The sequence below is a fragment of the Macrosteles quadrilineatus genome, unplaced genomic scaffold, assembly GCF_028750875.1.
Source record: "Macrosteles quadrilineatus isolate MER2022 unplaced genomic scaffold, UCM_ALF_1.0 Scaffold_1__1_contigs__length_201487025, whole genome shotgun sequence".
Lineage (NCBI taxonomy): Eukaryota > Metazoa > Arthropoda > Insecta > Hemiptera > Cicadellidae > Macrosteles > Macrosteles quadrilineatus.
Genome location: NW_026542594.1, coordinates 122,024,502 through 122,045,587, shown reverse-complemented (window position 1 = coordinate 122,045,587; position 21,086 = coordinate 122,024,502). Strand labels below are relative to the sequence as shown.

The 21,086-nt window shown below is 38.7% G+C and overlaps 1 protein-coding gene across 2 annotated transcripts in view; it reads left to right on the top strand.

Annotated features, from left to right (window-relative positions):
* LOC128984083 (spermine oxidase-like) overlaps window positions 1–21,086 on the top strand; it is a 200,981-nt gene that overhangs the window by 67,599 nt on the left and 112,296 nt on the right. For both annotated transcript variants that reach the window (XM_054403372.1, XM_054403368.1), the window contains exon 9: window positions 12,787–12,899. In XM_054403372.1, the coding sequence (XP_054259347.1) occupies window positions 12,787–12,899 (113 nt within the window). The remainder of the gene's footprint in view (window positions 1–12,786; window positions 12,900–21,086) is intronic.

Genomic DNA, 21,086 nt, shown 5'->3' with positions numbered 1-21,086 from the left:
ATTGAACTCCATGATTCAAGAACAAGTGGCGTGGATGTAGATTTAAATATTTTAACTAATCAATGCTACAGTGACCCAGATTCATACGCTAATATTAAGCTCACTCCAGAAGAAATAAACCTGGCTCTCCAATTAGAAAATCAGGCCCTGACATCAATATCATTTCCTTCAACAAATGGAAGGAAATTCAATCCATCGTGGAAAAATTGTATGTTACCAAATAACAGTGTAAAACCTAGGAAGTGGCTTGTATATTCTAAGAAAAGGGACGCTGTATTTTGTTTGCCTTGCACACTGTTTGCACTGCCCACTGAACGTTCTATATGGGGAACAACCGGCTACAGAGGGTGAACAGAGCATAGAGGAGACAGAGATTATGGGCTCCACGAGATGTCTAAACACCATATTATATCGGCAGAGGTTGCTAGGATCCAATGGATCTCACAAAATAGAATTGATTCTAGCCTCGCTCGACAATCCAACAAAATGGTCGAACAAAACCGAGAGGTACTATCAGTGATTATTGATTGTTGTCGGTACCTAAGCGAAGAAATGATTGCATTTCGCAAAAACGATGTTTTAGAAGGGAAGCTTTTGGGATTGTTTAGGCTCATTGGAAAATATAGCCTAGATGCAAGGGTTTACATTGAAAAAATTGACAGAGCAAGGGCTGAAAATGTATGTCTGACATCTAATTTCTTAAGCTACAGGAACATTTTTGATCTCATAAATATAATGAGTGATATGGTAATTGAATCAATTGTAAGCAATATCGATTCAACCAATATTTATTCAATAATATTAGATTCTACCCAGGATGTGAGCAAAAAAGAATGCACAACTGTCATAGTTCGCTACATTGACCACATGGATAGAGATACTAATCAAACTATAGTATCTAATGTCAAACCAGAGGAGCGCTTGGTTAAGGTTTTTACATGTGGAGATACAACCGGAGAAAATTTGTTTAAAGAACTGAACAAATGCTTAACTTCATTAAAACTTGATCCAAAAGGTATTGTAGGCCAGAGTATGGACGGTGCAGGTAACATGAGAGGTCAATTTAAGGGGCTGAAAACACTAATTACCAAAGAATACCCCAGAGCATTTTATGTATGGTGTTGCTCCCATAGGTGTTGCTCTTGTTGTTGAACAGTCACTTGATATCTGCCGTCAAATGAGCAATTTTTTTTAATTTTTGGAGGAACTCTATGTTTTTATTTCCAGCCACAGAAGCCTTTTTCTTTTGTTCCAAAACCTAGAAAAGGGGGAAAAAAGAAGCAAGAGACGATTAAAAAGAGTACAAACCACTCGATGGTCGAGTAAAAATGACGCCCTTCAAACGATTCTGAGTTGTTTTGAAATCATAAGACATACAATGCAAGATTTGTCAACTGACAAAAACTCCGACAACAGCACCAAAGCCAAAGCAACAGGCCTCTTAAAACATTTGGCTAATTTTGAAAATATTAGCTCAATGTTAATAGCATTGACTGTGTTTAAAGTATTGTCTCCTATTACAATATGCTTACAGTCAAAAACTATTGACTACAGTATTGTGCCGAAAGTAATTGCAGAAACCCACGAAAACTGGCTTCTCTGCGACAAGATTCAGCGTGGGAAAAGATAAAAGGTGAAATTACGACCTTTGCTGATGAGCACAACATTTCATTACCCACCAGCCAACGTGTAAGAAAAAGAAAAAGATTTATGGACGAGCTAGCAATTGATGAAAGTATAGAAGAACCTTTCAAGAAAATGAAAGTAGAGGTTTATTTCAAGGTATTAGACTCCCTCTACAACCAGCTGAAAGATAGATTTCCTGAAAGTTTGCTGGCTATGATTTCACACATGGCTTACTTTTCACATGAAGGAATTTTAAAATTGGTAGAAGATAAGAAAAAAGGACTAGACTTAAAGCCATCTTCAATTGAAGACCTCAGTAAGTACTACGATCTAGACCAGGAACGTATCGCAGAAGAATTAAACATATTCATAGGTGTGTACAAAGCAGCTTACCTGAACATTGATATTTCTGATGTCATGACAGAAAAGAAACCAAAGAGAGACCAAACGGCAAACCCTAAACGTGACGCAGGAAGTTCTGAGGAATCTCAAAAGAGTGGAACTGGAAGTGATGGTGATAGTGATCCAAAACCGGAGAGTATGACAGCGAATGATGAGATCGGAAAAAAGTAAATTGTTCACGATTGGGTGAGAAGAGGATTTATCAGACCATACAGATGCTTGCTGAATATGTCAGGATTTCCTAACATTAACATTTTGTATAGGATACTTCTGTCTATACCGGTGTCTAGTTGTTCTGCTGAGAGGACAATGAGTCATTTGAAGATAGTCAAGAACCGGCTGAGGAGTACCATGGGGGATAGTTGGCTTTCAAGCTTGCTTATCCTTTCTTGTGAGAAAGACATTGCTAAACAAATCACAAATGAAGAGATCATCAACAGATTTGCACTTTCAACCATGCAACGAAAAACACTTCTTTTGTCAAAAATTTAATAAAAGAGTATCAAAGTATTCCTACTTCTTTTGCATTTAGTTAAAATGTACACTTCATCATTATACTGTATACTGTAAATAGTACTTCATTATTTTTGTTAGCAGCATATGTGATTATTTTATTAATACGGTTATAATTAAAACTAGAAAATAAAGATGTTATTAATATGTCTTTTATAAATTGAGGTGATGTCTCTTTATTCCCTAATCCTTTGTTATTAGTATACAAGTATGATAAATAAAACTTAATAACACCCTTAAGTAGGGTGGGATTAAAGGTGTGCGTCGTAAGGAACTGACTAATGTTATAAATTAAAAATATGGATGTGGGGGCCTGGGGGTCATGCTTTTGAGGGGGCATAAGGCTTGGTTGGGGGGGGGGGGGTGGGCACCCAAGTGACTGGCTGCAAGTGACATGTGTTGATGTTTGGTGGAGAAGCCACTCACAACCACTTCTACTCAACTGTTCACGGTGCCATCGAGACAGGCTGGGTACTGTAGGGTTTGCTGCTGTACTCTACAGACAGCTGCAAGTGACATGTGTTGATGTTACAGGTGTTGATGTTTGGTGGAGAAGCCACTCACAACCACTTCTACTCAACTGTTCACGGTGCCATCGAGACAGGCTGGGTACTGTAGGGTTTGCTGCTGTACTCTACAGACTGCTGCAAGTGACATGTGTTGATGTTACAGGTGTTGATGTTTGGTGGAGAAGCCACTCACAACCACTTCTACTCAACTGTTCACGGTGCCATCGAGACAGGCTGGGTACTGTAGGGTTTGCTGCTGTACTCTACAGACTGCTGCAAGTGACATGTGTTGATGTTACAGGTGTTGATGTTTGTTGGAGAAGCCATTCACAACCACTTCTACTCAACTGTTCACGGTGCCATCGAGACAGGCTGGGTACTGTAGGGTTTGCTGCTGTACTCTACAGACTGCTGCAAGTGACATGGGGTTGATGTTACAGGTGTTGATGTTTGGTGGAGAAGCCATTCACAACCACTTCTACTCAACTGTTCACGGTGCCATCGAGACAGGCTGGGTACTGTAGGGTTTGCTGCTGTACTCTACAGACTGCTGCAAGTGACATGGGGTTGATGTTACAGGTGTTGATGTTTGGTGGAGAAGCCATTCACAACCACTTCTACTCAACTGTTCACGGTGCCATCGAGACAGGCTGGGTACTGTAGGGTTTGCTGCTGTACTCTACAGACTGCTGCAAGTGACATGTGTTGATGTTACAGGTGTTGATGTTTGTTGGAGAAGCCATTCACAACCACTTCTACTCAACTGTTCACGGTGCCATCGAGACAGGCTGGGTACTGTAGGGTTTGCTGCTGTACTCTACAGACTGCTGCAAGTGACATGTGTTGATGTTACAGGTGTTGATGTTTGGTGGAGAAGCCACTCACAACCACTTCTACTCAACTGTTCGTGGTGTCATCGAGACAGGCTGGGTACTGTAGGGTTTGCAGCTGTACTCTACAGACTGCTGCAAGTGACGTGTGTTGATGTTACAGGTGTTGATGTTTGGTGGAGAAGCCACTCACAACCACTTCTACTCAACTGTTCACGGTGCCATCGAGACAGGCTGGGTACTGTAGGGTTTGCTGCTGTACTCTACAGACAGCTGCAAGTGACATGTGTTGATGTTACAGGTGTTGATGTTTGGTGGAGAAGCCACTCACAACCACTTCTACTCAACTGTTCATGGTGCCATCAAGACAGGCTGGGTACTGTAGGGTGCTGTACTCTACAGACTGCTGCAAGTGACATGTGTTGATGGTACAGGTGTTGATGTTTGGGGGAGAAGCCACTCACACCACTTCTACTCAACTGTTCACGGTGCCATCGAGACAGGCTGGCTACTGTAGGGTTTGCTGCTGTACTCTACAGACTGCTGCAAGTGACATGTGTTGATGTTACAGTTGTTGATGTTTGGTGGAGAAGCCACTCACAACCACTTCTACTCAACTGTTCACGGTGCCATCGAGACAGGCTGGGTACTGTAGGGTTTGCTGCTGTACTCTACAGACTGCTGCAAGTGACATGTGTCGATGTTAGAGGTGTTGATGTTTGGTGGAGAAGCCACTCACACCACTTCTACTTAACTGTTCGTGGTGTCATCGAGACAGGCTGGCTACTGTAGGGTTTGCTGCTGTACTCTACAGACTGCTGCAAGTGACATGTGTTGATGTTACAGGTGTTGATGTTTGGTGGAGAAGCCACTCACAACCACTTCTACTCAACTGTTCACGGTGCCATCAAGACAGGCTGGGTACTGTAGGGTTTGCTGCTGTACTCTACAGACTGCTGCAAGTGACATGTGTTGATGTTACAGGTGTTGATGTTTGGTGGAGAAGCCACTCACAACCACTTCTACTCAACTGTTCACGGTGCCATCAAGACAGGCTGGCTACTGTAGGGTTTGCTGCTGTACTCTATAGACAGCTGCAAGTGACATGTGTTGATGTTACAGGTGTTGATGTTTGGTGGAGAAGCCACTCACAACCACTTCTACTCAACTAATCACGGTGCCATTGAGACAGGCTGGGTACTGTAGGGTTTGCTGCTGTACTCTACAGACTGCTGCAAGTGACATGTGTTGATGTTACAGGTGTTGATGTTTGGTGGAGAAGCCACTCACAATCACTCCTACTCAACTGTTCACGGTGCCATCGAGACAGGCTGGCTACTGTAGGGTTTGCTGCTGTACTCTACAGACAGCTGCAAGTGACATGTGTTGATGTTACAGGTGTTGATGTTTGGTGGAGAAGCCACTCACAACCACTTCTACTCAACTAATCACGGTGCCATTGAGACAGGCTGGGTACTGTAGGGTTTGCTGCTGTACTCTACAGACTGCTGCAAGTGACATGTGTTGATGTTACAGGTGTTGATGTTTGGTGGAGAAGCCACTCACAACCACTCCTACTCAACTGTTCACGGTGCCATCAAGACAGGCTGGCTACTGTAGGGTTTGCTGCTGTACTCTACAGACAGCTGCAAGTGACATGTGTTGATGTTACAGGTGTTGATGTTTGGTGGAGAAGCCACTCACAACCACTTCTACTTAACTGTTCGTGGTGTCATCGAGACAGGCTGGCTACTGTAGGGTTTGCTGCTGTACTCTACAGACTGCTGCAAGTGACATGTGTTGATGTTACAGGTGTTGATGTTTGGTGGAGAAGCCACTCACAACCACTTCTACTCAACTGTTCACGGTGCCATCAAGACAGGCTGGCTACTGTAGGGTTTGCTGCTGTACTCTATAGACAGCTGCAAGTGACATGTGTTGATGTTACAGGTGTTGATGTTTGGTGGAGAAGCCACTCACAACCACTTCTACTCAACTAATCACGGTGCCATTGAGACAGGCTGGGTACTGTAGGGTTTGCTGCTGTACTCTACAGACTGCTGCAAGTGACATGTGTTGATGTTACAGGTGTTGATGTTTGGTGGAGAAGCCACTCACAACCACTCCTACTCAACTGTTCACGGTGCCATCGAGACAGGCTGGCTACTGTAGGGTTTGCTGCTGTACTCTACAGACAGCTGCAAGTGACATGTGTTGATGTTACAGGTGTTGATGTTTGGTGGAGAAGCCACTCACAACCACTTCTACTCAACTGTTCACGGTGCCATTGAGACAGGCTGGCTACTGTAGGGTTTGCTGCTGTACTCTACAGACAGCTGCAAGTGACATGTGTTGATGTTACAGGTGTTGATGTTTGGTGGAGAAGCCACTCACAACCACTTCTACTCAACTGTTCACGGTGCCATCGAGACAGGCTGGCTACTGTAGGGTTTGCTGCTGTACTCTACAGACAGCTGCAAGTGACATGTGTTGATGTTACAGGTGTTAATGTTTGGTAGAGAAGCCACTCACAACCACTTCTACTCAACTGTTCGTGGTGTCATCGAGACAGGCTGGGTACTGTAGGGTTTGCTGCTGTACTCTACAGACTGCTGCAAGTGACGTGTGTTGATGTTACAGGTGTTGATGTTTGGTGGAGAAGCCACTCACAACCACTTCTACTCAACTGTTCACAGTGCCATCGAGACAGGCTGGGTACTGTAGGGTTTACTGCTGTACTCTACAGACTGCTGCAAGTGACATGGGGTTGATGTTACAGGTGTTGATGTTTGGTGGAGAAGCCACTCACAACCACTTCTACTCAACTGTTCACGGTGCCATCAAGACAGGCTGGGTACTGTAGGGTTTGCTGCTGTACTCTACAGACTGCTGCAAGTGACACGTGTTGATGTTACAGGTGTTGATGTTTGGTGGATGATGTGTTTAACTGATGTACTGACTTAAGACCATATGTGTATGTGAATTAATGATCACCTGTTATTTTTCATTTGTTTTGTTTGTATTAGTTTTTTCTGTTCACATTAAAGTATGAGTTTGATTCAACTGAACTAATTTAGTTATTATTTGAAAATGTAACATTGGCGACGAGGAAAACGAAGAATGGATGGACAAGAGTTAAATAATCTAAAGAAAGCACGAGCAGTAGTAAAAGGACAGTTGAAGAAGGCAGAAAGATTCCAGTCTCAAGGTAGTCTTACAGTGACTGAGGTGAGTGTTAAACTCAAAGCAATTGCTGACCAGTGGGAACGTTACAAAAGTATTCAGGACCAAATTGATACATTAACTGATGAAGAAAACTTGCACCATGAAATAGAATGTAGATGTAATGTCGAGGATAAGTATTTAAATCTTACAACAAAACTTCAAGAGTTGATTAAGAATGAATGTTCCAACACTAGGTCTACACCACTTCACCCAATCAGCAATCCATCTGAGGCGACACATAGTTCAATTCCCGGGTCCTCATTGTCGGGTAGTATAAATTTTACACCTTTTCACCCAGAGGAAACGGTTACAAATTTCATAAAGAGACTTGAAATATTCCTACACCTTAAAAATCTAAGTACAGATGGTAATGCTAAAGTTTACATGCTACTACACGCTCTTACACCCCAGTTACACCAACAACTTTATGATTTATGTGCACCTGAAAACCCACTTACAAAAGACTACAGTGAGTTGGTTCAGATACTAAAGGATTTTGTAGAACCACAGCCAAGTCAATGGGCTTTACAACACAAGTTTATTTCACGTACTCAACAAGAACATGAATCCATAAATGAATTCTCAATAGCACTTAAGAAATTAACTAGCAACTGTGACTTTAATTGTGATTGTGGAAAGTCGGTTGCAGAGATGTTTCTTAAACTTCAGTTTATTCGTGATTTGAATGACATAGATATTCGAGCCAAACTTCTTCAAGGACGAGAGAAACGCACGCACAAAGACATTGTTAACGAAGCATCGGCAATGGAACTAGCTAAATCTGAGAGCAAAACTGTATGTCGCAAAACAATGGAACACCTTGATTTGAACAGGGTGGATTCCAATAGTAGTGATAGGAACAAGCCAAAGAAAATGTTGTATCGACAAACATTTCAAGAAACCGGCACGAGACCCAACACAAAATTTGACAATCTAAAAGGGAAATGTTACAGATGCGGTTCACCTTCTCATCGAGCTTCTAACAAATGTAAATTTATAGATGCTGAGTGCAGAAAATGTACTAAAATTAGCAAGTGTATGCTTACAGGAAAAGAACCAGACTAACAGAAATTTGAAGCAATACCAGACTCAAGATGGCTCGGAGAAAGGCAGTGAGTATGAACATGAAATTAATGTACTAAGTGACAGACAAAAAGGTAAATTCATTCTTGACATAACGATTGAAGGAAAAACTGTACCAATGGAATTGGATACAGGTGCAGCCCTTAGTACAATGTCCTATGATGATTTTAAAAAACTGAATGTACGTACAAAAGTATTTAAAACCAACATCGAACTTAGAACGTACACGGGTGAACCTATCAAACCCAAGGGTATGGCATTTGTACATTGCTCATACAAGATGCAAAAGTTTGTTGGAAAACTCTACCTTATTGACCAAAATGTAGATGCTATATTTGGTAGAGAATGGCTCAGAGAAGTGACAATTGATTGGGCTGAGATAAAAAATGTGAACGCAATACAACCTGAAAGTCTTGATACCATCCTCAGCGAGTTTGAGGAAGTTTTTGATGGTAAAATTGGAGAGATACCTGAGTATCTGGGACACTATAGACTTATAGACGATGCTACACCTATATTTGTAAAACCAAGACAAATACCCTTTTCCCTTAAAAGTAAAGTTGAAAATGAATTAAAAAGACTTCTTGAGGACTGTAACATTATAACAAAGATTGACCATTCTGACTGGGGAACTCCCATTGTACCAGTGGTAAAGCCAAACGGACAAGTACGAATTTGTGCCGATTACAAAGTAACACTGAACAGAGTAATAAAAGATGAGAACCACCCTATTCCAAGAATTGAAGAAATCCACTCTCAAATGAACGGAGGAAAAGTATTTTGCACGCTAGAAATTTCTAGCGCATATCTTCACATGAAAATGGATGAGGACAGCGCACACATGCAGACATTGAGTACACATAAAGGTATGTACAAAGTTAACCGTTTAATGTTTGGTGTCAAAGTTGCTCCTTCACTTTGGCAACAGTTTATGGACAAAACTTTACAAGGTATTTGCGGAGTGCAATGCTTTTTTGATGACATCATTATACAAGGTAAGACATCTGAAGAACTCTTGAAAAGATTAAAGGTTGTTCTAGAAAGATTAAAAAGTAAAAACTTAAAATTGAACAGAGAAAAGTGTAAGTTTTTTCAAACTAGTCTGCAATATCTGGGACATATAATTGATGCTCAAGGTATTCATAAAACAAAGGAAAAGGTCTCTTCCATCTTAAACAGCAAAAGACCAGAAAACGTAACAGAACTTCGCAAATTTCTTGGATTAACAACTACTACAACAAATTTATAAAAGATTTAGCAACAATTCTACACCCACTCAACCAACTACTTAAGAAAGATGCACACTACAATTGGACCTCGAAATGCGAGAATAGTTTTCAAAGGGTCAAATCAGAACTAGCAAGTGATCGTGTCCTTGTACATTATAATCCTGATTTGCCTCTGGTACTAGCAACGGATGCCTCTCCGGTGGGTCTTGGTGCTATTCTTTCACATCGTTACAGCGATGGAAGTGAGAGACCGATAAGTTTTGCCTCACGCAGTTTGACAAAATGTGAACAGCACTACAGCCAAATTGACAAGGAAGCCACTGGCATCTACTGGGGGCTTAAGAAGTTTTTCCCGTACTGTTATGGACGGAAATTTACTCTGATTACTGACCACAAGCCACTCGTATCCATATTCAGCCCCACAAAAACACTACCATCAATATCTGCTACTAGATTATTTAATTATGCACACTTTTTATCTGGATTCGACTACAAAATTGAATACAGAAGAACATCAGATCATGCTAACGTAGATTTTTTATCTCGGTTCCCAACTGAGCATGCTTCAACTAAAGGCAGGGACAACTGTGACCTTTTTCAACTTAGTCAGCTCGATTCTTTTCAAATTAGTAGTTCTACAATTTCTAAGTCAACAGCCCACGACAAAGACCTTCAACCAATACTACATGCACTTGAAGAAGGTAAATCAGTGGAAGCTTTTGGATACCATGACAATGAACTAACACTTCAAGACGGATGTATATTCAAAGGATGTCGAGTTCTAATACCACAATCCCTTCGTCGGAAGGTTCTTGATGAACTTCATATCGGGCATTTAGGCATGGAGAAAATGAAATCCCTAGCCAGAAGCTATTGTGCATGGAAGAATATTGACAGAGATATAGAGCAATAATTGGCAAAATTGTGCAAACAATGCCGTTTAAAACAAAATGAACCAAGAAAGGAACAAAATCATCCATGGCTAGCTCCCCAGGGACCATGGGAAAGGTTACATATAGACTTTGCTGGTCCAATGCAAGGACAGTGGTACTTTATTATTGTGGACGCCTTTACTAAGTGGATTGAGGTAATACCAACTAAGAATACTTCTACAGAATTTTGCACAAGAGAACTTAGAAAATTATTTGCTACATTTGGTCTTCCCATGATTTTGGTTTCTGACAATGGAAGTCAATTTACGTCTACCGTCTTCGAACAGTTCCTATCAGAAAACGGGGTGGTACACAAAACAACTGCTCCTTACCACCCTTCGTCAAACGGGCAGGCTGAGCGTTATGTTCAGACTGTGAAGAAGTCCCTAAGAGCAATGGAAGACGAGGGAGGGAGACTAGACGTCAAACTCTTCAGAATGCTTATGCAGTTACGCCAAACCTCAAATTCATCTGGCTGTGATGCATATTCCTTGATGTTTGGCAGGAAGATTCGAACACACGTAGCTCTTTTACATCCTACACGTAAACAAGAAACTGAACATGTGAAACAAGCAACACGATATTTTAAGGAGGGAGACAGAGTACAAGCGAGAAATTATTCAAACTCAAAAGACAAGTGGAGTTTTGGAAGAATATTGGAAAGGGAAAGCAACCTTCTGTATAAAGTACAAATGGACGATGGAACTGTCTGGAGGCGTCATGTTGACCAATTACTCAAATGTGAAATAACGTTACCAAAACATTTCAGAGGGGAGAATTGATGTGTTTAACTGATGTACTGACTTAAGACCATATGTGTATGTGAATTAATGATCACCTGTTATTTTTCATTTGTTTTGTTTGTATTAGTTTTTTCTGTTTACATTAAAGTATGAGTTTGATTCAACTGAACTAATTTAGTTATTATTTGAAAATGTAACAGTGGAGAAGCCACTCACAACCACTTCTACTCAACTGTCCACGGTGCCATCGAGACAGTAGGGTTTGCTGCTGTACTCTACAGACTGCTGCAAGTGACATGTGTTGATGTTACAGGTGTTGATGTTTGGTGGAGAAGCCACTCACAACCACTTCTACTCAACTGTTCACGGTGCCATCGAGACAGGCTGGGTACTGTAGGGTTTGCTGCTGTACTCTACAGACTGCTGCAAGTGACATGGGGTTGATGTTACAGGTGTTGATGTTTGGTGGAGAAGCCACTCACAACCACTTCTACTCAACTGTTCACGGTGCCATCGAGACAGGCTGGGTACTGTAGGGTTTGCTGCTGTACTCTACAGACAGCTGCAAGTGACATGTGTTGATGTTACAGGTGTTGATGTTTGGTGGAGAAGCCACTCACAACCACTTCTACTCAACTGTTCACGGTGCCATCGAGACAGGCTGGGTACTGTAGGGTTTGCTGCTGTACTCTACAGACTGCTGCAAGTGACATGTGTTGATGTTACAGGTGTTGATGTTTGGTGGAGAAGCCACTCACAACCACTTCTACTCAACTGTTCACGGTGCCATCGAGACAGGCTGGCTACTGTAGGGTTTGCTGCTGTACTCTACAGACAGCTGCAAGTGACATGTGTTGATGTTACAGGTGTTGATGTTTGGTGGAGAAGCCACTCACAACCATTTCTACTCAACTGTTCACGGTGCCATCGAGACAGGCTGGGTACTGTAGGGTTTGCTGCTGTACTCTACAGACTGCTGCAAGTGACATGTGTTGATGTTACAGGTGTTGATGTTTGGTGGAGAAGCCACTCACAACCACTTCTACTCAACTGTTCACGGTGCCATCGAGACAGGCTGGGTACTGTAGGGTTTGCTGCTGTACTCTACAGACAGCTGCAAGTAACATGTGTTGATGTTACAGGTGTTGATGTTTGGTGGAGAAGCCACTCACAACCACTTCTACTCAACTGTTCACGGTGCCATCGAGACAGGCTGGGTACTGTAGGGTTTGCTGCTGTACTCTACAGACAGCTGCAAGTGACATGTGTTGATGTTACAGGTGTTGATGTTTGGTGGAGAAGCCATTCACAACCACTTCTACTCAACTGTTCACGGTGCCATCGAGACAGGCTGGGTACTGTAGGGTTTGCTGCTGTACTCTACAGACAGCTGCAAGTGACATGTGTTGATGTTACAGGTGTTGATGTTTGGTGGAGAAGCCACTCACAACCACTTCTACTCAACTGTTCACGGTGCCATCGAGACAGGCTGGGTACTGTAGGGTTTGCTGCTGTACTCTACAGACAGCTGCAAGTGACATGTGTTGATGTTACAGGTGTTGATGTTTGGTGGAGAAGCCACTCACAACCACTTCTACTCAACTGTTCACGGTGCCATTGAGACAGGCTGGGTACTGTAGGGTTTGCTGCTGTACTCTACAGACTGCTGCAAGTGACATGTGTTGATGTTACAGGTGTTGATGTTTGGTGGAGAAGCCACTCACAACCACTTCTACTCAACTGTTCACGGTGCCATCGAGACAGGCTGGAGAGAGGCAGACAGACTCCTGTCATATCTACACAAGAGGCAAGTACATCAGTTTGAGTTTTGCCTCTGTATGTAGCAGATGTTTATTGAAAAAAAAAAAACATTCATTTACTTCTATTCCATTATCACTTGCGACTTACTGTCAAAGGATTGTAATAAACTATCTAAATTATTATATTTTTACTTCCCATACAATGGTGATATTATTTTTATATCAATTAAAAAATAGACTTTACACAGTGCATTTTAATAGTGCAATGGAACGTGCTTAATTCGTACTTCCTTAGTTCCTATACTTTTTGAATTCGATCTTGATCAATTTATGTGGATATAATGTCAAAATATCTTGGTCAAAACATCAATTCAAATATAATTGTGGATACCTAATTCAAAATTGTTTAACTATTAATAAAAGACAACTGGGGTTTAACAACATCAACGTGCAAAAGTCGGCATCTGAACAGTGCACAGGGTAGCTATATGGCCTGATACTGCTCACCACATAACCCAGTCAAGGTCTCTGCCTTCACCTCCAATACTCCCTCACAGCTTCACTTTCCCAGCCAACCCTCGTTTCGTCCATCACTGATCCTCTACACATCATACATGCTCTGTTTTCATTTTTCAGCTTTGAATTTTTTCTGGCATGTTTAGTCATTGTTTTCAGTTTTTGTAAATTTAAGTAATAATGTCATCATCAAAGTCAACCTATCTTACAAATCATTGACTCCCAAAAAAATAGCAAAGTAACAAATAGCCGAGTACTGTATAAACCCTAATATTTACTGAATACATGTTTTTGTTTTGTTTTTTTACTTTTTATTTGTATAACTCATTTTTATAATCAAGTAAATTAAAGCATTTTCCAGTATTTTTATAATAAAGTCAATTGAATAGCTTGTAGGGAAAAGCAATCCAAACCCATTTAAGTTTTGTGAATATGCTGAGAATTGAACCCATCTCCAAGACGCTAACCTCTAGGCTAGCACACCCAAGCTTATATATGTGTTTTCAGTACATTTGATCAATTTAAAATGTGACTTTCCTCTTTTCAAACTCTTTATTGCCAAACCTATCTAATTCATATTTTTAGATCATCAACATTAGTCATTACTATTCTTGTTTTAACTATCCAAGTTCCACTGTACTTTTGTTAAGTAGCAAACACAAATTGGGAATTGACTGTATATTTTGGGATCGATAAGGATACAAGGAATTGGAACATGAAATTCTTTAAGTTATTTTATTTTAGCTGAAATGTTTTACGAGTAGAAATAGTAAATTGTTTTTAAGAATAAATTAATAATGCTGTTGTTTTTGTCCAACTTCTAACCCACTAATAAATATCATCTGTTTGTATAAAATCTTGTGTACATCAAAGCACTGTTCTCCACTTATTGATATAATCTTTAGTGTAAAAGTATTAGACTTGCTACATATTATATCATTTTATCTGAAATCACTCTCCCTCTGTCATCAAGCCATACACAATGTGCCTATTAATAGAAAGTTTATCATTCACAAAAAGATTTTAAATTTTAATATTGATGGTATATAAAAGGAAACCAAGAATTAAATTTACCAACACTAAGAAAGGTGATAAGAATATATTAAACTACCGTAACACTCGCTTAAGGAAATTCAAACTATTCTAACATAAATCAGTTTTATTGTACATACAGACAGATTCAATAGATTATTATTAACATTGAGTTTTTTTTGTCTAGGTTACCAAAAGCTTCGCTCTGAGGACGAGAATTCACTTATAACCTACATTTTAAATTAAGGGTTTTATTTGGTTATCAGTTGCTCAAATCCAATTTGAAAAAATCTAATTAATGATAATGTAACCTAGGGACCAATAAAAATAATGACTAATGTATTTTCATAATATCAATCTTAAATAAATGGGTTTTGAACAAAAAAGTTTTGATTTATTTTCCTAACTAAAACTATTTCAAATAACCAAGAATTCCTAACAACCTAAATTAAATAATTACATTTTAACTTGACAATAATTTTGCCTGTGATTTTAAGCTGATTAAAAAAATATTGTGAGTTTCCAAAAAAAAATACTTAATTAACTAAAAAAACTGACATACACTGGTATCAAATTAATGCATTGCCATGAGTAAGCCAAGTCACCATCTTTTACCGTGCATGGAGCATTCAACGTGAGACAACATTTCAACATCAGTGCTAACTAGTGAGAAGGGGGGGGGGGGCACAATATTTTATTGGAGACAAGAATAAGGCATTGTTCTATAAAAAGATTACTTTTTATGAGTATCTGTGTAATCATTTGGCTGTAAAACATGTCTGGTTCCGAACTTATCACAAGCATTTAAGTTCTGTTTGAAGAAAATCCCATTTACATTTTTACTAATAGCTCAAAATAAAATAATATTGTGCTACAATGTTAAACTACTCAGTGAGAAAAATACATTGGTATCCTAATAACATCTAATATAATAAACATTAGAGGACGATTTTAGAAAGTATAGTAACCTAGATCGGTGTTTCTCAATGATGATAGTTTGATTAAGCTTGCATTCGTTTTACTTCTTTTCTTAAAGTTAAAATTTAGTTTTATTTATTTTTCAAAACCAGTGCCATCAGTGGTCTGAGAGATGTTTTGGGATAAAGAGGAAGACAAATTTACTACTATGTATTGCCCGGAACAAGCCAATTTATTTTTATTTTTAGTACCATTAGGGTAAAAACACACATACAGCGATTGGGAGCGGAGCGGCACAATTTAGAGCAACAAAATGAAACCCATACAATCAAGTAGTAACGCGCACACAAACAGCTGTTGGTAGCGGAGCAGTTAACTTTGGAACAATCTTGTTTGTGTTTTCAAGCGTTTGGGAGCGGAGCGGGCAACTACTTTGTCTTGAGTCACACTGCTCTAGGTCATTGTCACATTATATATTATGCTGTCTGATCATTGTAAGGGTAATGCCACACTAGGCTGTTTTTGTCGCTGAAGTTGGGTGGTTTCTGTCGCGCCAGAAATAGAACTCAAGGGATCAAATGGAGGGTGCCACACTGGTCGGGAATTGTCGTCGGCAACCCTGCCACACTCGGCTGTTTTTCCCGCCAGTCCCGCAGCAGCCACGCTTCATTGTACTTATACAAATAATAATTTGTATTAATTGCATACTAAAACATCTGTTTATGGTAAAAAACAGTATAACAGAAGAGCATAAGTTGTTAGCTGAATATAAACATCAAACTACTGAAATTACAACCCAATTTATGTTATGTTTTATTAGCCGTGGTGATATCTTAAAAAATTTACAATATCTTTGAGCCTATGATTAGAAAATATTCAATAAATCAATTTAAAAACAAACTCTATAATTGGTTACTAGATGACCCATTTTATACATTAGATGACTTTTAAAAAATTGGTGAAATCAAATTCTAACATAATGTAATCTTTGCACTTATTTTATTTTATTTTTTATTTTATTATTATTATTATTATTGATGTTTATTACTATTATCTTTTAATATTATTATATTGTATTTTACATGAGATTTTTAGTGTTATTTAAAATTTAGTTTCTTAAATGATTTACACAACTTTGTCTAACCTCTTTGATTGCTTGACAAAAAAACTTGAACAAATTTTTTTGTAGTTAATTACTGTTGTTGGAATGTAACTATTCCTAATTAATATTATTTCATTGTTTTTTTTCTTTTTTTTCTTCAAGAAATTTACTAAGCTCTTAAATGTTTTCATACTTTATTAATAGATAGCGTAAAAGAAAAAAAGTTAAGTTAATTTATAATTTTCATTTTTACATCCTCTAGATATTTAATCCTATACTATATTGTATTGTAGATGTGTAGTATGTATGTATATAACGTAGGCCTAGACATAGGCTGATGTGTTGACTTTGTCAATGATTTGTGAAAATCCAAAAGACAAATAAATTATATGATTGATTGATTGATTGATTGATTGGAAACCCTTATTGTGTACACTGTCAAATAATGAAAGTAATATGGTTATTTTCATCTAGCTTTTGGTCAAGTGTTAGTAGTATTTACATTTACATAAATAAGTAATGGCATTTTTAAAGATTTTTTCTGGTGTTCAATAATATCAATTTATAATGCAGTTGAGTTTTGCAATTTCCTTTAAAATAATATGTAGGTTTGTGATTTTTTAGATCGTTGTATTTTTTATAACAAAAGGTTTTTTGTTTAGTTAAACTAATATAAATAAAAATTGATCCTTGACAACTGCCAAAGCCGACGATTTTTACCCCAGGTGTGTCACCCCGGGTCAAATTTTGCGCTACAAAAACCGTCGCGACACCGCGATTACTGTCGCATCAGTGTGGCACCCCTCAGCAACTAATCCCGTTGCGATTATTATCGCGCGACAGAAACAGCCTAGTGTGGCATTACCCTAACAGTCCCTACTTTTGATGATTAATTTTGATATGGTTCAGAATAATTTAGGTTAGCTAAATAATATGAAATTAAGCTTGTCTCAAATACTGGGGTCTCGGGTGGGGCTGAATAGGTCTTTAACACAGTTTTAAATGATCATGAACCTATCATATAGATGTACTAATTTTGATAGTTCATTGAGCATTTCATTTCAAGGAAGATAAGTTACAGCAGTCTAACATGAACCGATAGACATACGCTTGTATTGCATATAGCGTGATTTATGCTTCTTAAGAACTGGAACTCCCTTCCTTCATTCACTTTATGCATCCACTCCAACCGGTTTGAAGCACGCAAAGTTGCTGTTTTTAACCAATTGTTTTTGCTTTGCTGCAAATTGCATGCAAATTTACTATGTGACATCTTGGAACTGATTGATTATTGTTACTGTGCTACATATGAGTTAAGTAAAACAAGTAGTACAGGTCCACAAATCAAGAGACATTCTAGTAAGCTTGGTTAGTCAAGTCATTAAGAAACTTAATATGCTTGTTCTGGCAACTGTGTGACCTTCCAAAGTTCCAAACCATGTTGGTTGCAAATTTTAACCAAAATTGTTTACAAAACATTAAATATTATAATACATTTAAAAAATATATTATTTATTTACAGTACGGTATTTACTCAGTCAGCAAGGACCATTAAATTGGCAAGCTTTGTACCAGTTTTAGTAATTTTAGCACTATTATTTGCCGAAACTTGATGTGATTTAAAACTTGCATTGTAGAATGACTGCTTTCTTAAGCATATAGCATATTTTTTATAAAATAACATTGTTGACTGAATGCAACAACAATTGTATTTAATCGTATTAAAACTATACTGTTTCATTAGATACAAATGTTCACATTGTCAAACGTAGTTACAGAGATCATCTAGTGCAACAGCAAATGTATAATTTTGGCCCTAGTTATACTCCTATTTAACCTGTTGATGTAATGCAGTATATTGCAGTTTAAGTGAGTCGGTAGCGTCGTGGACTTCGGGCCCAAGGCAGCGATGTCGTGGGTTTGGATCCTGGTCACTGCCGAAAACATTTTATCAGTATAGATCACCTTTGTACTGTTACTGGCTCACTCCTTGCTTTGCTGTATACAATCCACGGTGGTTAGTCTATGTGGATGGGCAAATGCAAGGTTAAAAGAGGCCGCCAACCTCTTAACAAAATTTTTGAACGTGTTCAGCAGATCAATTTTCCTCCACATATTATGAGAGCTCAAAGAAAATCAATCTTACAATACAAGCTTCTGGCGAACAGATTTAGTAAAGCTAGGTAAAAGTATTGAATTGCCTGATAAAAGGTGTAAATCTCAATGATTTACCCATCCTGTCAACTTGCGCTTAATTGGTACACCGATTATTGTAATTGGGCTTCAGCCCAGCCAAAAACAGGTGAACTCCTCAAACCAGAACCAACAACTGAGGTGCATTTAAACCTTGATCCATGTTTGTTGCTCCTTCTTGGCCATAAAGACATTGCCTTAAACCAGTCGGCTATTGATTAGACCTTTTGATCAACGGAACTAACTGGTAACAAGAATGCTATTGTCCAGGTTTGTCTCCTGGGTTGAAATGTCTGTCAGTTTATTAGCTGTTCTTGGTGATCTAGGCATATCTACCGTATGTAGCTGTAAAAATGAAGGTTTTGTAAAGTTATTCATGGTGTATCATTGACGGTAAGATGTTTGTTTTCTTTGAATGGCTTTGTGACATAGACGTAGACATGATTTATCACATAAATCATTCAATGCATGTAATAGCATTAAGGATATGTGCATTCTCAAAATTGTACTGTTTACATAAAACATTTATCATAACAACTATAAATATTCCCACCGCAGCAAACCTGCAGACTAAGCGAATTTCCATTTGCCCGATTGGATTTTCAATTAAATCTATTTAATTAACATTATGTTTGTGACGTGTTTTTCCGGTTTACTGAAAAATAGTCAACATATTAATTAAGGTTTTCGGATGGCTCAGTGGATGCCAGGATTCGTCATCGCATTTACTAAAATAATTTTGAGTGACTCAGACAAGATACCTAATTTCGGTAATATCTCACTATCATCATGGTCACTGTTTTAGATTGCCAATTGAACTCTTCCAGGTTGCCTTATACAGCAACACACAAATACTGGAAGGGACGTGTTTAATTACAAAACGTTCGGTACACGAAATTTAGGTTCAGCTATGGGTGAATTTAGAATATTTACGGGATTGTCTATATCCCGTCGAAATACGAAAATACGTGGTCGATATTTGGATAATTAGAGACCAATGCTTTTCATTAGGTAACAAAACGATTCTAAGTATTAAAGGACCTACTCATAAAACACTAAATACAAACGTTATTAACAAGAAAGCCCAGGTTGCTTCAGCAGCAACAAAACGATACTGGGATTTGACGAGGTAATTGTTACGACTATCGACGTTAAGCGACCTACAACAAAATACACCCAGGTTGCCTCAGCGGCAACAAAACGATACTGGGATGGAACGAGTTAATAAAATGAAATATCGACGGTAAACAAAACAAAACAAAACGCACCCAGGTTGCTTCAGCAGCAACAAAACGATACTGGGATTTGACGAGGTAATTGTTACGACTATCGACGTTAAGCGACCTACAACAAAATACACCCAGGTTGCCTCAGCGGCAACAAAACGATACTGGGATGGAACGAGTTAATAAAATGAAATATCGACGGTAAACAAAACAAAACAAAACGCACCCAGGTTGCTTCAGCAGCAACAAAACGATACTGGGAGGAAACGAGTTAATGAAACAATAAAATATCGACGTTAATTAACACACAATAAAATACACCCAGGTTGCCTCAGCGGCAACAAAACGATACTGGAATGTAACGAGTGAATAAAATAAAACTATGGACGTTAAACAACACAAAACAAAACGATACTGGAATGTAACGATTTAATAGTTAATAATATCAATGTTAAACAACACACAATAAAATACTGGAATGTAACGATTTAATATTTAATAATATCAACGTTAAACAACACACCAAACAAAATACTCCCAGGTTGCTTCAGCAGCAACAAAACGATACTGGGAGGAAACGAGTTAATACAATTAAATTATGGATGATAAACAACACAAAACAAAACGATACTGGAACGTAACGATTTAATATTTAATAATATCAACGTTAAACAACACACCAAACAAAATACTCCCAGGTTGCTTCAGCAGCAACAAAACGATACTGGGAGGAAACGAGTTAATACAATTAAATTATGGATGATAAACAACACAAAACAAATCGATACTGGAATGTAACGATTTAATAGTGAATAATATCAACGTTAAACAACACACAACAAAACACAATACTCCCAGGTTGCTTCAGCAGCAACAAAACGATACTGGAATGTAACGAGTGAATAAAATAAAATTATGGACGTTAAAAAACACAAAACAAAACAATATAAACCCAGGTTGCCTCAGCGGCAACACAACGATACTGGGCTGGAACGAGTTAATATATTTGTGAAATTGATAATTAGTTATCGTATCGAAAATAATTTAATGTATTCCTAGGTTGCTTTAGCAGCAACACGACGTTACTAGGAATCGAAGCTTCGAATGGAAACGAAAGCAAAAGTTACACTCAATGCTAGTTAATTAGGCCTACCGTGAGATCAGAGATGGTTTATGGCTCCGTTATTAAGCCAGTCGAGGTTACCGTGCACGAGACGACTGCACGGTTCGGAGGTATTGCGTCGAAT